Consider the following 24,783-nt stretch of genomic DNA (forward strand, 5'->3'; position numbering starts at 1 on the left):
CACCAAGTGTCGGCATACATACAGACCAAGAGTTAACTCCCATACATTACTGATTAAGAGAACAAACTGACACAAACATTTTGGCAAAACATTTGGCCTCATTTAACAGGGTTGAAAACATGTATACTGTATACTCCATCAAACTCAATCCTAGGTATAAGCCCAACAAAAAAATGTGCACATGTGCACTAAAATATTCACAGTAGCTTACTGTAATAGCCCAATACTGGAACAATCATGCATCCATCCACAGAAGAGTGATAAATTGTGATATATTCATTAAATGTAATAGTACACAGCAAAGAAAATGGCAGAGTTATAACTATACAGGCCACAAAAGGATAGCATTGTATAATCCTATTCAAATAAAGTTTAAAACCAGGTAATGCCAACATAGGGTTTTAGAAGTTAGTGATTATCTTTGTGGAAGAGGGAAGTTGCAGTGATTTGGAAGGAATGTGAGGAATTCTGGATTGCAGGCATTATATTTCTTGACTGGAATAGTAGTTATATGGGTGTGCTCATGTTGGATAACTCAGTGATCCACACATAGGTATGTATATTTTATATGTATGTATTTTATAGTTCAATTATAAACTTTAAAATGAAAAACTAATTAGAAATCTAAACTACCTGATTGAAGTTTGTGTAACATGACCTGGAGACACAAAGAGAAAACTAGTAAATTGTAGTCGAAAATAGATTTCAGACGAGATCGGGCGCGTTCAGGGTGGTATGGCCGTAGACCGAAAATAGATTTCAAAGAGATTACTTACTACTTAGAAAAGAGAAAAAGACATGCTGGTCAGAGAAACAAAAATAAGAATGGTACAAAATTAACCATTTGGGGTGGAAAGAAAAGGGCTTAATGTAAAATAAGACTAAGGAAAAACAGTGGTTAGGGAAACCAATGAGAGGATTTCTGAAATTGCTGGATGGTAAAAAATCAGTAAGAGTTTACACTAGAAAATGACATTTCTACACATAGAGAGAAAGAAACAGAATTTAGAAAACAGATAACTATTGTGGACATCTACATCACATTTTCTATATACTATAGCCAGTATCTCTTGAATCATTGCCATAACCCTATGTGATAGGAGTACTTTTACCTCCATTTTACTGTCAAGGCACAGAGAAGTTAAGAAACGTACCTAGAAGTTATAGAGGCAGAGAATGGCAGCATTCTAAATACTGTATATACCATACTACACAACACTGTACTGTACTATACTATACTATACTATACTATACTATACTATACTGATAAGACTGAGGTTCCAGGGCGCCTGGGTGGCTCAGTGGGTTAAGCCGCTGCCTTCGGCTCAGGTCATGATCTCAGAGTCCTGGGATCGAGTCCCGCATCGGGCTCTCTGCTCAGCGGAGAGCCTGCTTCCCTCTCTCTCTCTCTGCCTGCCTCTCCATCTACTTGTGATTTCTCTCTGTCAAATAAATAAATAAAATCTTTAAAAAAAAAAAAAAAAAAAAAAAAGACTGAGGTTCCAAGCCTTAGTGATTTGGAGGATGGTAAGTTTCATTAGCATATCCAGGCAATCTGGAAAGAGGGAAAATACCCTGCCTCAGAAAAGAATGATTTTTCTTTCTGTATTTTTCTGTCTTCATTAAACCCAACCATCACCATCCCTTAAGGAAACATAGCATATATCCTCACCCCAAGACAGTAAGATCAAACTACCTTAAGAACAACATGATTTGTGGAAAAGAAAGCTACTGAAAAAAGTATGTGCAAAATTTCAGAATATGAAGTTAACTATGTACATATCCATTTCCACTGGTTCCTACCACCCAAATACTTCCTAAACTCTTCCCTCCTTTATACTAAATCACCCTGCCATAGGCACTCCCTGCTTTTCTCCTGCTCTAGTTGCTTCACAATTGGTTCCACATCTTCAGTCTTGATATCATAGTTAAACTCTATGTGAGGGGGAGGGGTAAAGGAAAAGGATATGTGACAGAGATGCATGTGGCCCACAAGCCTAACAAATTTACTGTTCTGTGCTTTCCACACAAAGCTTGCCAACCCTTAATCTAAACCATGCTACCCCCACATTCCTTTCCAGAGTCATTCTTCTGCCAGCAGCACTGATAGGACACCAATAGTCTTAAAGTCCATCCTCTGGTGCCGTCCCCCATTGCACAGATCAAGCAGTACAACCTCAATACTTTAAGAATAGCTTTTCCACATCTGTAGGTACTTAATATTATAAAAGTAACTCAGTTTATTACTATCTCCTCAACTAAACCTTTACTAGTAGGTAGAAATTGTGTCCTCTCTTTTTAACTGCCATTTGTTGAGTGCTTACTATAGGTAGTTTTTAAAACAAAACGTCACTTAATTCCCCTGATAACCCTAGAAATTTGGTATTATCTTCAATTTACATCTTAAGAAGCAGGCTATGATCACAGAGTTAATTATTGGTGGAGCCAATATTTAAAATTAAGCTCTATCAAAGTCCCTGATAAGAAGTTGGCAATTAATAAATAAATGAACAGATTAATGGATAGATGGATGAATCAATGGTTTTCCCTTTTTTTAAAATTTTTTATAAACATATAATGTATTTTAGCCCCACATATAAAATTTATACATTTAATATATGTATAAAATACATATAATGTATTCTTAGCTACTTTAGAGCCACTGTTACAATTTGGTCTTAATTTGACTCAACACTGACATGCATCTCAAATCTTGGAATTGTAGTGCATCTTAAATCAGTCTAACTCAAGACCTCATATGATTATTTCTTTGTTGCCTATTTTATTCCAAAAAAGCATATTTAATATATGACCTCTCTCCATAATATTCATGTTAACTAGCCATTAGTCAATAAAGCTATAGGCCAAATCAAGAATTTAGATAAAAGTAGGCCATCAGAAAATTTGTATATTTGTACACTGTTATTGTGATATAATTATTTACCAATGCCAAAGGTATAGAGCACAAAATCTGTTCCTTGGGCCCAAAATGCTACAAAGAAAGTGAAATTACCTTTAATCTCTTTTCCTTTTCTGAAACAATGGTCCTGATGAGGGTAAGTTCAGTTAGAGAAAATGCAAGTATAACTATCAAAGGGAAGAGAGCTGAAAAACTGTACCAAAAAGAATCCATATAATAAGCAGGGTATGGAAACCTATTAAGCAAAATGATGGCATCATTTAACATTCGTTCTGCAGCTTCACCGTTGTGGTATGTAATGATGGCCTGGTCTATGATATGCTGCAAAAGCAGGAACCCTTCTCTGATGTACCCTAAATGAGAAAACAAAGATGATCAAGTTCAGTATACCAAGAAACAGCCAGGCAAACAAAGAAGGCAATTTGGGTAATTCAAAGCTTTTAACTCAAAGAACAAAATAATTTCCCAAAACCTATAGTGATTTGGGACACAAACAGATAATAGATAACATGAAATTGTATTACTATCTTTTCAAAACTAAAATACTATACGAAAATGATACTGTTGCTTTATGTAATTTTATCAGCCAAAATAAATGAGAACTCAATACTAGACATACCCGACATGTAAACAGAAGTGATGCTCAAAACAAGATGTGAAATAATCCCATTTATAATAGCATCAAAAAGAATAAAATACATAGGAATAAACTTAACCAAGGAGGTGAAAAGACTTCTACGCTGAAAACTACTAAACACTGCAGAAAGAAATTAAAGATGACACAAGTAAATGTAAGACATTCCTTGTTCCTGGATTGGGAGACTCACTGTTGTTAAAATATCCATATTACCCAGAATTATCTACAGATTCAATGCAACCTCTATCAAAATCCTTGTGATGAGCACCAGGTGTATGTATGGAAGTGCTGAAGCATTAAATTGTATACCCAAGCTAATATTACACTGTATGTTAACTAACCAGAATTCTTTTAAAAACTTTTTTAAAAATCCCAATGGCATTTTTTTCAGAAACAGAAAAAAAAATCCTAAAATCCATATGAAATTGCAAAGAATCTCGAATAGCCAAAAAAAATCCCAAGAAAAGAGAGTACTTGCTCTTGTGAGCTGAAGGCCTTGTACTTCCTGATTCAAAATATAATGCAAAATTACAGTAATCAAAACAGTACTGGTATACTAGCAGCATAAAGACAGACATAGAGACCAACAGAACAGACATCCCAGAAATAAATTCTCACATACATGGTCAAATGTCTTTGACAAGGCCACCAGGAGAAAGGATACTCTCTTCAAAACAAATGGTGGTGGATAAACTGGATATCCACATGCCAAAGAATGAAGTTAGATCCTTACCTTAAACTGCATGCAAAAGTTAAAACAAAAGAGATAAAGAGCCTCCAAGACCGTCAAAGTTTAAAAGTTATGTGACCACCAAGCCAGCACTACAAGAAATATTAAGGGGGTTCTATAAAAGAAGAAAGAACCCAAGAGTGACACAGAACAGAAATTTAAAAAGACAATCTATAGAAACAAGGTCTTCACAGGCAACATGATGTCAATAATAACTTATCTTTCAATTATCACTCTCAATGTGAATGGCCTAAATGCTCCCATAAAGTGGCACAGAGTTACAGACTGGATAAAACAACAAGACCCGTCCATATGCTGCCTACAAAAGACACATTTTGAACGTAAAGATACATCCAGACTGAAAGTAAAGGAATGGAGAACCATCTTTCATGCCAATGGGCCTCAAAAGAAAGCTGGGGTAGTGATTCTCATATTAGATAAATTAGATTTTAAGCTAAACACTAGTCAGAGATACAGAAGGATACTACATCATTCTTAAAGGGTCTATCCACCAAGAAGATCTAACAATTATAAATATTTATGCCCCCAACATGGGAGCAGCCAACTACAGAAGCCAACTGTTAAACAAAATAAAGAGTTATACTGATATGAATACATTAATTGTAGGGTATCTTAACACACCACTTTCAGCAATAGACAGATCATTTAATGAACACTCAACTTTTGTTATCAACATGGACAGGACTGGAGGAGATCATGCTGAGTGAAATAAGTCAAGCGGAGAAAGTCAATTATCATATGGTTTCACTTACTGGAGGAGCATAAGGAATATCATTGAGGACATTAGGAGAAAGAAAGAAAAAGTGAATTGGGGGAAATCATAGGAGGAGATGAACCATGAGAGACTGTGGACTCTGAGAAACAAAGAGGGTTTTGAAAAGGAGGGGTTGGAGGGGGTGGGTGAGCCTGGTGGTGGGTATTAAGGAGGGCATGTATTGCATGGATCACTGGTTTGGTGCATAAACAATGAACCTTGGAACACTGAAAAAAAAATTAAGATGTTTAAAAATAAATAAATAAAAATAAAAAGTAAAAGTAAAAGTAAAATAAAAATAAAGTAAATAAATCTTTAAAAAAAAAGAGTACATAAAGAATTCCTCTAACTCAATAACAAAAATAAGCTGATTCTAAAATGGGCAAAGAAAAAAAAATGGGCAAAGTACTCATAAAGACACTTCTCCAAAGAAAACACATGAATGGTCAAAAAAACACAGGAAAAAACATTCAACTTCACTAATTATCACAGAAATACATATCCAAATCACAATGAAAGATCACTTCATAACTGTTAGAATGGCCACTACCAAAAAACCATAAAAGAACAAGTGTTAATGATGACGTAAAGAAATCAGAAACCTTGTGCTCTGTTGATAGGAATATAAAATGGTGCACAGTATGGAAGTTTCTCAAGATACTAAAAATGACTACCGTATGATCTAGCAATCCCACTTTTTGGCATATAACCAAAAGAACCGAAGAAAGGATCTCAAAAAGATAATCTGCACACTTATGTTCATTCAGCATTATTCACAATAGCCAAGAGGTAAAAGCAACCTCTGTCCCTCCACAGATGAATGGATAAACAAAATACACCATATACATAGTGTAAAATATTATTCAGCCTTTAAAAAGAGAGAAATTCTGTCATATTCTACAACATGGATGCACCCTGAAGACATTATGCACAAAAGGACAATTAATGCATGATTCTACTTATATTGGGCATTTGACCTACATTCATGGAAACAGAAAGCAGAATCTTTGTTTCCAGCAGCTGAAGAGAGGGAAATATTAAGAAGTGTTTAATGGATAGCATTTCAGGTTTGCAATATTAAAAATTTTAGAAATCAGAGACTGTGGACTCTGAGAAAAAAACTGAGGGTTTTGGAGGGGAGGGAAGTTGGGGGGATGGGTGAGCCTGATGGTGGTATTAAGGAGGGCATGTATTGCATAGAGCACTGAGTGTGGTACATAAACAATGAATCTTGGAACACTGAAAAAATAAAATTTAAAAAAATCTATTGTACAACAACATGGCTATAATTAACAATATTGTATTGGGCACTTAAAAGTTAGAGGGTATATCTCATCTTAAGTGTTCTTAATACAATTTTAAAATCTCACTTTTAAATTTCACTGAACTAATTCTGATCTTCTCTCTCATCACCTATCCTCAGCTAATTTAATCAGCTAAAGTTCTAATAATTAATATCATAGAATCTTCATGTCAAAAGGGACCTAAATGGTGACCTCATCCAAACATTCCTTTTTCAGATGAAGAAACTTAATCCAGAACGTTTAGGATAATAAAGCTACCAATTAATAGAGTCTGAACAAAATACATCAAGTCACCTAACTCCTAGTCACCACACTTTAACCAGAGTGTCCCCTTACACGAATTTTTTAATGTAAATTTGGTATGCAGTATCAATCAATTGTTGGAATTTGCCTGATTATCTTCTTTCTTGTTTTATAGAAAATGGTCTTTTTAAGGAAACACCTCCTTCCAGAAGAAATGCTCTATTTAAAATATTTTTATGTGACCAACTCTTCTTTCTCGTTTAAATTACTTTTTCTACCAAGATCATGCTACTTTCAATTAACTTACTCTCAAAAATTACATTTAATTTGCAGAAGATTAATTGTAAGAAAGGCCAGATTCCTTTTTTTTTTTTTAAGATTTTATTTATTTATCTGAGAGGAAGAGATCACAAGTAGGCAGAGAGGCAGGCAGAGAGAGAGGTGGAAGCAGGCTCCCTGCTGAGCAGAGAGCCCGATGTGGGGCTTGATCCCAGGACCCTGGGATCATGACCTGAGCCAAAAGCAGAGGCTTTAACCCACTAAACCACCCAGGTGCACCATGAGATTCCTTTTTAACTTTCCTTGGAAAAATATTCAAGATGTTTTTGATAAGATTAAATAACAACATGCAATCAATACCATCACTCTAGTTTAACTATATTCATTTTTGGACAGCCATCCCAATTGTTGTATAGGTTTATACATACGTCTCATAGTTATGATTCTATATATATGGTTCCCTATTTATTAGGCCTAATAAGGATTATTTTTAACCACTACATGGTAGTTACCAAACTGACATATCCTCATATTCTTAGCCAGATACTTATTATACACAGTTTTGATTGTTACCAATTTTTATTCATAATAGTTCAATTACACATAGCTTTTGTCTGCTGTTGAATGATTTCTTAAAGATAACTTCTCAAAGAGGAGTCAAGATGGCGGAGAAGTAGCAGGCTGAGACTACTTCAGCTAGCAGGAGATCAGCTAGATAGCTTATCTAAAGATTGCAAACACCTACAAATCCAACGGGAGATTGAAGAGAAGAAGAACAGCAACTCTAGAAACAGAAAATCAACCACTTTCTGAAAGGTAGGACTGGCGGAGAAGTGAATCCAAAGTGATGGGAAGATGGACCTGGGGCGGGGAGTAGTGGCCGGCTCCTGACAAGCAGCGGAGCAATGGAGCACAAAATCAGGACTTTGAAAAGTCTGTTCCGCTGAGGGACATCACTCCAGAGGCTAAACCAGGGTGAAGACCACGCAGGGTCAGCGTGGCCTCAGGTCCCACATGGTCACAGAAGGATCGGGGGTGTCTGAGTGTCGCAGAGCTTGCAGGTATTAGAATGGGAAAGCCGGCTACAGAGACAGAGCCAAGGAGTGAGCTCTCAGCTCAGTGTTACCTTGAACTGGTCGCAGGCTTGGTGACCTCAGAGCGTGGCTGGAGGCTAGGGAGACGGGAGTAAATGGGCGCTGTTCTCTGAGGGCGCACTGAGGAGTGGGGCCCCGAGCTCTTGGCTCCTCTAGGCCTGAGACCAGGAGACCACCATTTTCATTCCCGTCCTCTGGAACTCTACGGAAAGCACTCAGGGAACAAAAGCTCCCGAAAGTGAACTGAAGCAGATCACTCAGGCCGGCCCCTGGTAAGGGCGGTGCAATTCCACCTTGGGCAAAGACACTTGAGAATCCCACAACAGGCCCCTCCCCAAGAAGATCAACAAGAAATCCAGGTAAGACCAAGTTCACCTACCAAGGAGTACACTTTCAATACCAAGGAGAGCAGTTGAATTCCAGAGGAGGAGAAAGCAAAGCATGGAACTCATGGCTTTCTCCCCATGATTCTTTAGTCTTGCAGTTAATTTAATTTTTTTTCTTTTTCAATTTTTTTCTCTTCTTCTGCTAAATTTTTTTTAACTTTTACCTTTTTCTTTTTTAACGTTTTTTAACTAGTTTATCTAGTTAAAATGTTGCCATTTGCGACAATATGGATGGAACTAGAGTGCATCATGCTTAGCGAAATAAGTCAAGCAGAGAAAGACAACTATCATATGATCTCCCTGATATGAGGAAGTGGTGATGCAACATGGGGGCTTAAGTGGGTAAGAGAAGAATCAATGAAACAAGATGGGATTGGGAGGGAGACAAACCATAAGTGACTCTTAATCTTACAAAACAAACTGAGGGTTGCTGGGGGGAGGGGGGTTGGAGAAGGGGGGTGGGGTTATGGACATTGGGGAGGGTATGTGCTTTGGTGAGCACTGTGAAGTATGTAAACCTGGCGATTCACAGACCTGTACCCCTGGGGACAAAAATACATGTTTATAAAAAAATAAAAAATTTTAAAAATTTTTTTAAAAAAGTAGCAAAAATAGTCTAAAATATATAACGTAACCTTACACCTAAAGGAGCTAGAAAAGGAACAGCAAATAAAGCCTCAGGCCAGTAGAAAAAGGGAAATAATAAAAGATTAGAGCAGAAATAAATGATATAGAAACAAAAATATAACAAAATTAAGAGATTTCAGATTAATGAAACTAAGAGCTCATTTTTCAAAGAATTTTCTAAAAGAATGAATAAAATTGATAAAACCATAGTCATATTTATCAAAAAGATAAAAGGACCCAAATAGGTAAAATAATAAATGAAAGAGGACATATCACAATCAATACCACAGAAATACAAACAATTAGAATACTATAAAAAATTATATGCAACAAACTGAGCAAACAGGAAGAAATGGACAAATTTCTATGAACCTACAAAACTGAAAAAGAAATAGAAAATTTGAACAGACCATAACCAGCAAAGAAATTGACTCAGTAATTAAAAATTTCCCAACAAACAAAAGCCTAGGGGCAGACAAATTCCCAGGAGAATTCTACCAGACACTGAAAGAAGAGTTAATACTATTCTCCAAATTCCAAAATTATAGGTCAATATCCCTGATAAACATAGATGCAACAAAATACTAGAAAATTGAATTCAAAAATACATTTAATGAATTGTTCACCATAATCAAGCAGGATTTATTCCTGGGCTACAAGAGTGGTTCAACATCTGCAAATCAATCAACAGGATACACCATATTAATTAAAGAAAGGATAGGAACCATATGATCCTGTCAATAAATGAAGAAAAAGCATTTGACAAAACACAGCATCCTATTCCAAACCCTCAATCTGGGGCACCTCGGTAGCTTAGTCAGTTAAGCATCTGCCTTCAGCTCTGGTCATAATCCCGGGGTCCCAGGATCGAGTCCTGCACTGGGCTCCCTGGTCGGTGAGCCTGCTTCTCCCTCTCCCTCTGCCTGCTCCTCCCCCTGCTGGGCTCTCTCTCTCTCTGTCAAATAAATAAATAAAATCTCCCCCCCCCCAAAAAAAAACTCAACAAAGTAGGGACAGCCAGAACATATCACAACATCCTAAAGATCATATATGAAAGGCCAACAGCTAATAGCATTCTCAGTAAGGAAATACTGAGAGCCTTTCCCCTACAGTCAGGAAAAAGACAAGGATGTCCATTCTCACCACTGGTACTTAACATGGTACTGGAAGTCTTAGCCTGTTTGAATAGACAACAAAAAGAAATAAAAGGCATCCAAATTGGCAAGGTGGCAAGGTAGAAGTCAAACTTTCATTATTTCATTACTTACAGTTGACATAATACTCTGAAAGTCTCCACCAAAAATTACTAGAACTCATACATGAATTCAGCAAAGTTGCAGTATATAAAATCAATGTGTAGAAATCTGTTACATTTCTATATGCCAATAACAAAGCAGCCAAAAAAAAAAAAATCAAGGAATTGATCCTATTTGCAACTGCACCAAAAACAATAAGATACCTAGGAATAATCTAACTAAAGAAGTAAAAGATCTGTATTCTGAAAACTACAGAAGAGGAAAGAAACTGAAGAGGACACAAAGAAATGGAAAAGTATTCCATACTCATGAACTAGAAGAACACATATTATTAAAATCTCTATATTTTAAGAACTAGAGGTACTCATATTATTAAAATGTCTATATTACCCAAAGCAATCTATACATTTAAGGCAATCTCTACCATAATACCACCAGCCTGGTGGTGGGTATTATGGAGGGCATGTATTGCATGGAGCACTGGGTGTGGTGCATAAACAATGAATTCTGTTACACTGAAAAGAAATTAAATTTTAAATAAAAGAATGAAATCTTGCTATTTGCAAAGATGTGGAAGGAGCTAACGTATATTATGCTAAGTGAAATAAGTTAGAGAAAGATAAATACTATATGATCTCACTCATGTGGAATTTAAGAAAGAAAACAGATAAACATATGGAAGGGGGGAAAGAAAAAAGAGAGAGGGGGAAACAAGCCATGCAAGGAGAGAGAACAAACAGAGAGGTGGGTAGGGGATGAGCTAGATGGGCAATGGATATTAAAGAAGGCATGTGCTGTGCTGAGCACTGAGCACTGAATGTAAGTGATGAGTCACTTAACTCTACTCCAGAAACCAATATTGCATCCTATGTTAACTATCCAAAATTTAAATTAAAAAAATAAATTTAGAACCATAAATATGCAGACAATGTTAGTTTACGAAGATGTGTCTATTAAGTCAGCAGAGTCAATGTTTACTAACGAAGACTATATAAATGCAAGGATACATACTGATAAAATTCAGGAAATGATTTACAGTAATAGGAAGATATTTTTCAAATGTATAAGGTTTTCTACATGCTTGTTTTTACAATAAAAACTCAATTTTAAATATGAACTGCCACAATGAATAAACTTTTTCACTCACTGAAAAAAAATGATTCACACATGTTGATATGACTGCTAGATTGAATGCAAAATATTAATGTAAAAATTCTGAGGGACAGCTCACCAGGATCTCCCCCATCATTACTTAATGGGTTCCTGGGTCCTATATCAGGTACCTCTGGAAACAGAATGTGTGTATGCCATCCAGTATCTACTAAGGAGCTTAGAAAATCCGAAGTTCTCTCAGTACCTGTACCAAAACGCAGATGATATTTTACCTGGAATAGACAATAGAATACAAACAACATGTTAGATCAATGAACACTAAAAGCAAGTATCAACAGTGAGAGGAAAAGAAAATACAAAGCTAAAATTTGTGTTTTAGCAGAGTGAGCAATTCAGTATTCTAAATGGTAAGAAATAATAGTATCACTGACGCAAGGGACAAGAAGCAAGCCTCATGTGCCATAATCACAAAGTTTGAAATCAATTAAATTTGTATCTCTGCTCTATCATCTTTAGGATTTTTGAGTTACAAAGATGCCAACAGTGGTACCTTTTTTAAAAAATTTCTTTTTATTGTTCATTTTTTTCCCAGTGTTCCAAGATTCATTGTTTATACACCAAACCCAGTGTTCCATGCAATACGTGCCCTCCTTAATACCCGCCACCAGACTCACCCATTCCCCCAACCACCTCCCCTTCCAAAAGCCTGTTTGTTTCTCAGAGTCCACAGTCTCTCATGGTTCATCTACCCCTCTGATTTACCCCAATTAACTTTTCCTTTCCTTCTCCTAATGTCCTCCATGTTATTCTTTATGCTCCATAAGTAAATGAAACCATATAACTGACTCCCTCTGCTTGACTTATTTCACTCAGCATTATCTCCTCCAGTCCTGTCCATCTTGATACAAAGTTGGGTATTCATCCTTTCTGATGGAAACATAATATTCCATTTTATATATATGGACCATATCTTCTTTATCCATTCATCTGTTGAAGGGCATCTTGGCTCTTTCCACAGTTTGGTGATTGTGGCCATTGCTGCTATGAACACTGGGGTACATTTGGGCCTTCCTTTCACTACATCTGTATCTTTGGGGTAAATACCCAGTAGTGCAATTGCAGTCATAGGGTAGCTCTATCTTTAATTTTTTGAAGAATCACAACACTGTTTTCCAAAGTGGCTGCACCAACTTGCATTTGCACCATTCCTCTTTCCCTACATCCTCCCCAATGCTTGTTGTTTACTGTCTTGTTAATTTTGGCTGTTCTAACTGGTGTAAGATGGTATCTCAATGTGGTTTTTTAATTTGAATTTCCATGATGGCTAATGATGATGAAAATTTTTCATGTCTCTGATAGCCATTTGTATGTCTTCTTTGGAGAAGTGTCTGTTCATGTCTTCTGCCCATTTTTTGATTATCTATTTTCTGGGTGTTGAGTTTGAGGAGTTCTTTATAGATCTTGTAGTGTCATTTGCAAATATCTTCTCCTATTCTGTGGGTTGCCTCTTTGTTTTGTTGACTGCTTCCTTTGCTGTGCAGAAGCTTTTATCTTGATGGAAGTCCCAAAAGTTCATTTTTGCTTTTGTTTCCTTTGCCTATGGAGACATGTCTTGAAAGAAGTTGCCATGGATGATGTGAAAAGGTTACTGCCTATGTTCTACTCTAGGATTTTGATAGATTCCTGTCTCATGTTGAGGTCTTTTATCCACTTCAAGTTTATCTTTGTGTATCATGTAAGAGAATGGTCGAGCTTCATTCTTCTATACATAGCTATCCAATTTTCTCAGCACCATTTATTGAAGACGCTGTCTTTTTTCCACTAGGTATTTTTTTCTGCCTTGCCAAAGATTATTTAACCACAGAGTTGAGGGTCCATATCTGTACTCTCTACTCTGTTTCATTGGTCTATGTGTCTGTTTTTGTGCCAGTACCATGTTGTCTTGGTGATCACAAATTAGTAGTAAAATCAGGCAACATGATGCCCCCAGCTTTTTTTTTTTTTTCTTCAACATTTCCTTAGTGATTTGAGGTCTTTTCTGGTTCAAAATAAATTTTAGGACTGTTTGTTCCAGCACTTTGAAAAATGCCAGTGGAATTTTGATTGGGATGGCGTTGAAAGTATAGATTGCTCTGGGCAGTACAGACATTTTAACAATGATCATTCTTCTGATCCATGACCATGGAACACTTTTCCATCTTTTTATGTCTTCTTCAATTTCTTTCATGAGTGTTCTGTAGTTCCTCGAGTACAGATCCTTCACCTCTTTGGTTAGGTTTATTCCAAGGTATCTCATGGTTCTTGGTGCCATAACTCTTCAAAGTATACAGATAGAGGGAACATTCCTAAAGTTCATAATATCTATCTATGAAAAATCCATAGCGAATATCATCTTCATTGGGGAAAAGCTGACAGCCCTCCCATCAAGATCAGGAACACAACAGGGATGCCCACTCTCACCACCCTTGTTCATTATAGTACTAAAAGTCCTAGCAACAGCAATCAGACAACAAAAAGAAATAAAAGGTATTCAAACTGGCAAAGAATACGTCAAACTGTCTCTCTTCACAGATGACATGATTCTTTATATGGAAAACCCAAAAGACTCCACCCCCAAACTACTAAAACTCATATAGCAATTCAGTAATGTTGGCAGGATACAAAACCAAAGCACAGAAATCAGTTGTATTCTTATCCACTAACAATGAAAATATAGAAAGGGAAATTAGAGAATTGATTCCAACAGTGGTACCTTGATGATTACCAATGTTATTTTTCTACATCCACAACTGGCTTGACTAACTACTTCAACAATTCTATTTATTTTCTTTCCTATTATGTTAGCCAACTATGATAAAGATTATCTCCCCCTTTAAAAAGTGACCAACAGAAAAGGAAAAAGCCCAGATATAGTGATTATCTCCCCCTTTAAAAAGTGACTAACAGAAAAGGAAAAGGCCCAGATATAATGAAAGTAGGGTTAATAAAATTAAAATGTAGAATGCTATGTATTTTATAAATTACATGAAAAGAAAATGATTTATCTAGAGAGCTGAGCCAACCTCAGGGTAAAATTATGGTAGATCTGAGTAGCGTAACAAAGCAAGAACCTACAGTTGCCAAAAGCCAGTAGAGGCTGAACAGAGAAAGAAGTCAATAGCCTGAGAAGGAACTGGCAAGTGCACCAAGTCTAGGCAAACATTCACACAATTCAGTAATTAAAAAGCAACATTTTAAGTAGCTACATACTATCAATACACAATTCTTTAGCTCAAGGAAGTGACCAAGTATTCAGGAAGCACAGAAGAGAGAAGGGGAGAATTTGGATAGATACTTACAGCACGAGTTTTATAGAAATTAATACTAAGAGTTACTCCAGAAAAAGAGGGACAGGCAGAGCATCAAAAGGAAAGAGGATAATGTGATCAAAGGTAGAGAAGCAATAGACCACATAATATATACAAACAACTACTACTGGTTCAATATTGCTAAAGCATGAAGTTCAAAGAAAGAAGAGGCAACATGAGGCTGAAGGCTTATTCAGAAAACGGGTTACTAATGACCTTGAATTCCACACAAAAGACCTTCTGTAGTTCATGGAGAACCCCTGGAGTGTTTTACACAGCACAATGACATGGTCTTTTCTGTGTTCTTGGTGTATCATTGTGGTATCTATAGTAGAGAGGTCTTGACCAGGAAAATCAGCTAAGTTACAGAAGAGTTGGTTTTCAGGGGCAGGGAGGGTAGAGCTGGCCACAAACTCAGAAAACAGGTAAGACATCTTGTTTGATAAACTGTGGGAAAAGACAAAAGACACCTAGGGAAATAACCTGGGGAAAAATCTTGTCAGGTATCCATTCTAAATGCTAGACACAGTGAAACATCAACAAAATGGAAGCTTGTACTGCACCAAAGTTATTTGAAATTTGAACCAGAAGCTCTACATATACCAATGAACCTGTATCGCCATCAGCATATACTTCTGATGCTATAATTAGTGTAAAGTAGGGACAACTAGGAAAAGTGAGGAGAGGACAGAACAGAAAGAAAGGCTACCTACTGTCCTACCAGTGATTTTCCTTTCTCTTTCCTTCCTTCCATTAGCAAACTTGTATCCTAAACAGGATTTAGCTCTGTGCATAAATACTATAGTTTGAGCATTTCCCTCAACCCTGGCTGGCTCATCTCTAACTTGTGATAAAGAGATACACCAAGTTACCAAAGTTCGAACACTACCCATTCCCATTTTCTCTCCTTAAGGGATGTTATCAGAGTCTTTCCTGGGGTCTGTCCTAATTCTGAATCAAGTTGGAAAACCCTAAAAGCTGACACTAGAGATTTAGAAATTAGGTAATTCACTCAAAAGAAATAAGTCTTTCATGCTGGAATCTCTGCTGGTATATACGCATATGCCTTTTGTTTTTTTTAATGGCCAAACTTTAACATTTCAAGGACCTCCAGACCAGTTACTGGTGGGGTTACAGAACCTTCCATTCACACTAAAGCAATTACCTCTTTGGAGACCTAAAACAAATACATTAAAACTTTATACAAAGTAAAAAACAGGGGGCATTCACCAAAGCAAAACAAGAAGCAAGTGGATTGTTCTAAGAGGACATAAAAATGCCTTCTGGAGTTCACAGTCCCAGGAAAGGGAGCTACCTCAGCTTAAAAGACACCCAGATATGAGTGAAATGTTCAGTTCTTGTTTTTACTTTGACTTTTAACTTTCATATAATAATAGCTTTGTTATGAAAGTCACTTCATATACAAAGTTAGAATGCCAATTACACTTAAAATTAGCTCATTAAAGAGTTTAAATATCATATTACAGATATGCACTATGTGAAATTCCAGAAGGCATTTGAACAGGGAACGGACATTGCTATCCATCTTTTTTACCTAGCTACATTGTTATTTTCTTAACCACAATCGGCAAGACTGGAAGGATCTGCCTGGCCAGGGAGATTTGTAAAGTGAATATCCTTACTAAAGCTCCTATTATTCTATCTTCTGAATTTAAGACCATAAGGTAGCAGGTAACCGTTTTCTCCTCACAGTAAAAACAACAGGTATTAAAATAAGTTGGCACAGAAACACCTGGGTGGCTCAGTTGGTTAAGCAGCTCCCTTGGGCTCAGGTCATGATCCCAGTGCCTTGCTCAGTGGAGCCTACTTCTCCCTCTCCCTCTGCCGGCCACTCAGTCAGCTTATGCACTCTCTGACAAATATATAAACATTTTAAAAAGTAAAATATAATAAAATAAATTGGCACAGGATTCAAATCCTGGTTTTGTTATCTACTAGAAGTTAAGATCTTGGGCAACTTAACATTTTTCCCATTTATAAAATGGGGAGGTTACCTGTATCTCATTAAACCTCTGAAACCTAACATTTAATTATAAATTCTTTAGACAAAAATTTCTTACCTGAAGTGGCAAACGGTCATCGCTATTTTTGAAGTCATGATCAAATACAACAGCAGCCACCACACGAACCGTAGGCTTCTTTTCATACTGAACATACTTCTCAAACTGTGCTTCTGAAGAAAAGCCTCGAACTGTAGAGAAAAAAATCTCAGTAAGTCATCACATAAATGGAAAATGTCTAATGATTATCCCTATCTGTACCATGAATACCATAATTCTGTCATAACACAAGACATTTTAAAACATTATTACTCAATTAAAACATTATTACTCATTTTAAAACAATATCAAGGTGACCTAATGGATATCTGGGCTACACAAAAATTCTTGTGTTTTATAAAAGTTGGAACACATTATAAACAATATTAAATCATTACAATAACTGTGTATTAAAGTAAACTGTGACAAGGGGAGTTTTTCAATTATATTTTGAAATCTAGTGATTAAAAAAAATTTGAGAGGAAATAAGTGACAAAATTATTTCTGTAGAAGGTTTATTTTGAAAAGTAATTGTAGAATAAATTGTATTCTAGAAAACCATTGTGAATTTAAATTATAAATTTAAAAATAAAATTTTTAAAAAATAAAAAATTAATAAAAGTAGTACTTTTCTTATTCACAAATGAATCTGTATGAAATTTTAAAAAACACACTCTCAAAACAAAACACACACAACCACACACATACAGGTAACTTAAATGACTAAAGTTTTTTTAAAAATAAAGTTATATAACATGTGCAAAGATCCATACCATAAAGATGTCTCTTCTATAAAAATTGACATATAAAGTCAATGTAATTCTAGTAAAAATCCAAACAATCTCTTAACTAACTTGGATTTAAATAAAACAAAACAAAACATAATAAAATATCAATCTTCTAGATCTCAAGAGGTCTCACCACAAAAAAAGGTAAATATGTAAGCTGATGGATATGTTAATTAGCTTGATTGTGACACTAAAGGTATATGTATACCAAAACATCCTATTATATGACCTAAATATATACAGTTTTTGTCAATCATAAATAATATAAAAATAAAACTGGTAAATAAAATTAAAAAAATAAAACATTTCCCCAAAAAATCGGAACAATTTTTATGAAAAATTACAAGCCAATTCTAAAATTTATATGGAAACACAATGGGTGAATAACAAAGTGTATTAAAAGATGAGCTTTTAGGGCATCTCCGTGCTCAGCTGGTTAAGCATCTGATTGTTGATCTCAGGGTTGTGAGTTCAAGTCTTGCATGTGCTCCACACTGGGTGTGGAGGTAATATACTCTCAATAACTCATGGAACAAAGAACACAAAATAGACTAATGTCTTGGGGCTCAGTTGGTTAAGCATCTCCCCTTGGCTCAGGTCGTTATTCCGGAGTCCCAGGGTGGAGTTCCACATCAGGCTCCCTGCTTGGCGAGTCTCCTCTCTCTGACCCTTACCCTACACTCTCTCTCTCTCAAATAAATAAGTAAAACTTTAAAAAATAGACTGATGTCTTAAACATGCATGTAAAATTTTTTAACAAAATATTAGCAAATAAAATTCACAGAATAAACACAGGTAAATGGATGAATGATTCCATAGTTGAAAAATCATTACATTAACAAAAATAAGAAAAGTCACATGACCATCTCAAGAAACACAGAAAAGGCATTTGACAAAATTTAATACTAATTAATGATTTTTTAAAAATCTTGGTAAACAAGGAATAGAAGGAAGCTTTCTAAACCCGATAAAGAACATCTACAAGTAACATATAATAAATATGTTGCTCAATGGGTAAATACTGAAAAATTTTCTCCAGAGACAGGGAACAGAGAAGAACAGCTTTATTAGTTACTTCCTATCAAAAGATATAACATATCAAGTGTTGGTGAAGATATGGAACTGAAACTCTCATACATTTCTGTATGTTATATCCCCCAAGACCCAACAATTTCACTCCTAGCTATATACCAAACAAAAACGTGTATATATGTATTTTATGTTCATCAAAAGGCTCTTAACCTTTTGTTATGTTCATAAAGCACGACTCATAATAGTTAAAATGTGAAATCTACTCAAATGTTCATCAATAATAAACAGATAAATTGGTTGTATAACATTAACATAATCGGATTCTATAAAGAAAATTAGTGATTTATGATCTCACACAATTTGGATGACTCTTACAAATGTGCTGCTACGTGAAAGCACACACACTAAAACTATATCATACCATATATAACAGAGAATGCCATAACGGGACATAGCGAATATCTTCATTTATGTTGGGTGAGAAGCAGGCAAAGCTAATCTATGGTCTTAGAAGTCAAAATAGTAATTAAATTTGGAGGAGTCTTAACTGCAACTTTGGCACAAAAGAAGCTTCTAGAGTGCTGAAAGTGCTCTAACTTAAAATTACAGATTTCTTATTAACTACAAGAAGGAAAACTGCCTTGATAATGCAAACTGGTGGGAATCCATCTTACTCTAAAATGAGCAAGCATGATACCACGAGTTGAGGAACAAACAGGTAATAAGGTTTCAAAAGTGATTCACTAAGAGGATCTTATAAGAAAGATGTAGAATTTTCAACACAAATGACCAAACTGAACTAAATGTAAAGAAACAAGCAAATACAAACTAAGACTTCTGCAAAATAATTGGCCAAGTCTTTTAAAAATATCAATGTCATTAAAGACAAACAACAAAAACAATCTAAGAAAGTATACTAAGCCAGAGGTCAGCAAATTACGGTCCTGTGCAGGTCAAATCTACCCCAGTCTGCTTTGGTATGGGCCTGGGAGCTTTGGATGTTTTTAACATCTCTAAAGGGCTCCTCAAGAAAAAAAAAAAAAAATAGAGAGAATATTTGATAGAAACCCACATAGCCCATAAAACCTAACATATTTCCTGTCTGGCCCTTCACAGAAAAGTTTGCAAGCCCAATGAATTTTTTAAAATCTCCAACAGGGAGGAGCCTGGGTGGCTGTTGGTTGGGTATCCAACTCTTGGTTTCAGCTCAGGTCACTATCTTAGGGTTCTGGGATCAGGCCCCAAGACAAGTTCTGTGCTTGAGGAGTAGAGTTTGCTTGAGATTCTGTTTTCTTCTGCTACCCCCCAACTACACTCACACACACTCTCTAAATAAATAATAAGTAAATAAATAAGTAAAATCTTTTTAAAAAATCAATAACTGGATGCTGGATTACAAAAAGAAAAAAAAGCTCTAAAGAACCTCATTAGGACAATTAGGAAAATACAGATATTGACCATATATTAGATAACATCATTGTATCAATTTTAAAATTCTTGGGTATAATAATTGTAAAGGTTATATTGGACAACGTCATTATTAGGAGATATATATAGTGTTTGAAGGTGATATGTCATGATGAATGCAACTTATTCTCAATGGATGAGGAAAAAAAATCCAGCAATTTTATATATATCCTTTTAGTTTCACATACTTACATACATATTACATGTGTGCATGTAAATGTGTGTGTATATAGAGGGCTAATAAAAAAGTAAGTGTGGCAAATGTTATTTGGTAAATTGCAGCATATTTGCATTTTCTCCATAGGTTTGAAATTTTTCAAAATCAAGTGTGTGTGTGTCTACTGGGGCCCTTCCATTGTGCTAAAAGTAAAGTACTACATAATCCTCAAGAATTCTTTGCCACAGATTTTTTTTTTAAGATTTTATTTCTTTATTTGACAGAGAGAGAGCACAAGCAGGCAGAGCAGCAGGCAGAGGGAGAGGGAGCAGCAGGCTCCCCACCAAGCAGGGAGCTCAATGCAGGAGTCAAACCCAGGACCCTGGGCAGACACTTAACTGACTGAGCCACCCAGGGGTCCCCTCTGCCACAGATTTTAACAGACATTATTGCTCCATACTGACTAAACCAAGTTATCAAATACCATTATCAGTGTCTTACCCAACACCAGCTTTCTTATCACAATTATACTAATAGTAGATACACTATACTATGCTATTCAGATACTGTATCATCTGAACTTGAATTGGTATATAAAAAGCTTGTAGGGGCATCTGGGTGGTTCAGTTAGTTAAGTGTCTGTCTTTGGCTAAAAACCTGATTCCCAGGTCCTGGGAGTCTGCTTCTCCTTCTGTCCCTCCCACTTGTACATGCACACTCTCTCTTAAATAAATAAAATCTTTAAAACATAATAGGGGCACCTGGGTGGCTTAGTGGGTTAAGCCTCTGCCTTTGGCTCAGGTTATGATCTCAGGGTCCTAGGATTGAGCCCCACTTCGGGCTCTCTGCTCAGCAGGGACCCTGCTTGCCCCTCTCTCTCTCTGCCTGCTTCTCTGTCTGCTTGTGATCTCTCTCGTCAAATCAGTAAATAAAATCTCTTAAAAAATAAAATAAAAATAAACATAATAAATAAAAGCTTCTAGTGAATAGTTGTTTTAAGAAGTTATAATTCAGGAGGAGTCAAGATGGTGGAGAAGTAGCAGGCTGAGAGGACATCAGGTAGCAGATCAGCTAGATAGCTTATCAAGCCATCCCAAACACCTACAAATCCAACAGGAGATCGAAGAGAAGAAGAGCAACAATTCTAGAAACAGAAAATCGACCACTTTCTAAAAGGTAGGATCAGCAGTGAAGTGAATCTAAAGCGGCAGGAAGATAGACCACTGGGGGAGGGGCCGGCTCCCAACAAGTGGCAGAGCAAGGGAGCACAAAATCAGAACTTTTAAGTCAGAGATAGAGCTGAGGAATGAGCTCTCATCTTGGGGTTACCTTACCATGATCTGTGGCACAGGTCACTGCTCTGTGAGCGGAGACCCCAAAAGACCTGGGCAGACTCTCCTGGAAGAGCTCAGGGATCTGCGGGGTTCAGAGACTCCAGGCAGGGCTGTGTGCCAGAGACAGAGACACTTGGTCACAGCCTGGGTGAGCTCAGAACTCAGCCAGAGGCCAGGGAGACGGGAGTGATTGAGTACTTTTCTCTGAGGGTGCACTGAGGAGTGGGGCCCGAGCTCTACATTACTCCGGGCCAGGGACTGGGAGGTCACCATTATCATTCCTGTCCTCCGGAACTCTATGGAAAGTGTTCAGGAAACAAAACCTCCCAAAAGGGAACCCAAGTGGATTACTTAGCCTGGCCGCTGGTAAGGGCGCTGCCGTTTTGTCCTGGACAAAGACATTTGAGAATCATTACAATAGGCCCCTCCCCAAGAAGATCAGCAAGAAATCCAGCCACAACCAAGTTCACTTACCAAGGAGAACAGTGGAATTCCAGAGGAGGAGAAAGCTAAGCATGGAATTCATGGCTTTCTCCCCATGATTCTTTAGTCTTGCAAAGTTAATTGATTTTTTTTTATTTTTTTCTTCTGCTAAATTTTTTTAACTTTTACCCTTTTCTCTTTTAACATTTTTTAACTAGTTTATCTTAACAACATCTTTCAAAAAAAATCTTTTTTGAACCTTCATTATTATACTCACATTTTATCCTTCATTGTATCTAACTTTTTTTTTATATACATAAAGGGTTTTTTTCTTCTAAAAATATCTGGGATACAACTTCTTCTAACAGATCAAAATATTCCCTAAATCTAGAACAGGGTTTTGTTCTAGTCTCCAGCCTGAGCAATTCTCTCCACTTTCATTTTCTTTATTCTCCCAAACAACTTATCAACACCTTTTTTAGAAATTAAAAAAACATTTTTTTCATCTTTATACTCATATTCCATCCCTTCATTGTGTCTACCCTTATATATTTTTTTCATTCTTAAAAATTCTGGGACGTAGTTTCTTCTAAGACACCAAAATACTCCCAAAATTAAGTGAGTGAACTTGTCCTATTCACCAGTCTAATATATACATATTTTCTTTTTTATATTTTGTTTTATTTTTTTCTCTTTTTAATTTTTTTCTCTGAACTTCTTTTTAGCCCCTTTCTTCCCCCCACAATTTGGGGTCTCCTCTGATTTGGTTAAAGCACATTTTACTGGGGTCTTTACCACCCTTTTAGTATTTTATTCACTCTTTCTTATATTCTTACCTGGATAAAATGACAAGGCGGAAAAACTCACCACAAAAAAAAGAACAAGAGGCAGTACCAAAGACCAGGACCTAATCAATACAGATATTGGTAATAATGTCAGATTTAGTGTTCAGAATGACGATTCTCAAGGTGCTAGCCGGGCTCGAAAAAGGCATGGAAGATATTAGACAAATCCTGTCTGGAGAAATAAAAGCCCTTTCTGGAGAAAAAAAGGAACTAAAATCTAACCAAATTGAAATCAAAAAAGCTATTAATGAGGTGCAATAAAAAATGGAGGCTCTTACTGCTAGGATAAGTGAGTCAGAAGAGATAATTAGTGATACAGAAGACCAAATGACAGAGAATAAAGAAGCTGAGCAAAACAGACAAACAACTACTGGATGCCGAAGGGAGAATTCGAGAGATAAGTGATACCATAAGACAAAACAATATTTGAATAACTGGGATTCTGGAAGAAGAAAGAGAGAGGGGAGCAGAAGGTATATTGGAAAGAATTATTGTAGAGAATTTTCCTAATATGGCAAAGGGAACAAGTATCAAAATCCAGGAGGCACAGAGAACACCCCTCAAAATCAATAAGAATAGGTCCACACCCTGTCATCTAATAGTAAAATTTACAAGTCTTAGTGACAAAGAGAAAATCCTAAAAGCAGCCCAGGACAAGAAGTCTGTAACATACAATGGTAAAAATATTAGATTGGCAATAGACTTATCCCCAGAGACCTGGAAGGCCAGAAAGAACTGGCATGATATATTCAGAGCACTAAACAAGAAAAATATTCAGCCAAGAATACAATATCCAACTAGGCTATCATTGAAAATAAAAGGAGAGATAAAAAGCTTCCAGAACAAACAAAAACTAAAAGAATTTGCAAACACCAAACCAGCTCTATAGAAAATATTGAAAGGGGTCTTCTACGCAAAGAGAGAGCCTAAAAGTAGTAGATCAGAAAAGAATAGAGACAATAAACAGTAACAGTCACCTTACAGGTAATACAATGGCACTAAATTCATATCTCTCAATAGTTACCCTGAATGTAAATGGGCTAAATGCCCCAGTCAAAAGACAAAGGGTATCAGAATGGATTAAAAAAAAAAAAGCCACCAATATGCTGTCTACAAGAAACTCATTTTAGACCCAAAGATTCTTCCAGATTTAAAGTAACGGGGTGGAAAACAATTTACCATGCTAATGGACATCAAAAGAAAGCTGGGGTAGCAATCCTTGTATCAGATCAACTAGATTTTAAGCTAAAGACTATAATAGATGAGAAAGGACACTACATCATACTCAAAGGGTCTGTCCAACAAGAAGATCTAACAATTTTAAATATCTATGCTCCTAACATGGGAGCAGCCAACTACATAAACCAATTAATAACAAAATCAAAGAAATACATCAACAATAATGCAGTCATAGTAGGGGACTTTAACACTCCCTTCACTGAAATGGACAGATCATTCAAGCCAAAGATCAACAAGGAAATAAAGTCCTTAAATGACACACTGGACCAGATGGACATCACAAATATATATAGAACATTCCATCCCAAAGCAACAGAATACACATTCTTCTCTAGTGCAAATGGAACATTCTCCAGAACACATCCTGGGTCATAAATCAGGTCTCAACCAGAATTGGGAACATTCCCTGCATATTTTCAGACCACAATGCTCTGAAGCTAGAACTCAATCACAAGAAGAAATTTGGAAAGATCCCAAATGCATGGAAACTAAACAGCATCCTTCTAAAGAATGAATGGGTCAACCATAAAATTAAAGAAGAATTGAAAAAATTCATGGAAACAAATGATAATAAAAACACAATGGTTCAAAATCTGTGGGACACAGAAAAGGCAGTCCTGAGAGGAAAGTATATAGCGATACAAGATTTTCTCAAGAAACAATAAAAGTCTCAAATACACAACCTAACACTACACCTAAAGAAGCTAGAGAAAGAACAACAAAGAAA

General features: G+C 36.3%; 1 protein-coding gene across 2 annotated transcripts in view; it reads right to left on the bottom strand.

The window, feature by feature from the left end:
• Positions 1-24,783, bottom strand: part of LOC309854549 (phospholipid-transporting ATPase ABCA3-like) — a 143,346-nt gene that overhangs the window by 96,756 nt on the left and 21,807 nt on the right. For both annotated transcript variants that reach the window (XM_082713833.1, XM_082713832.1), the window contains exons 4-6: positions 16,793-16,923; positions 11,483-11,636; positions 3,014-3,273 (exon numbers count right to left, since the gene is read on the bottom strand). In XM_082713833.1, the coding sequence (XP_082569959.1) occupies positions 3,014-3,273; positions 11,483-11,636; positions 16,793-16,923 (545 nt within the window). The remainder of the gene's footprint in view (positions 1-3,013; positions 3,274-11,482; positions 11,637-16,792; positions 16,924-24,783) is intronic.

Source organism: Mustela nivalis, assembly GCF_964662115.1.
Source record: "Mustela nivalis genome assembly, chromosome: 19".
Classification (NCBI taxonomy): Eukaryota; Metazoa; Chordata; class Mammalia; order Carnivora; family Mustelidae; genus Mustela; species Mustela nivalis.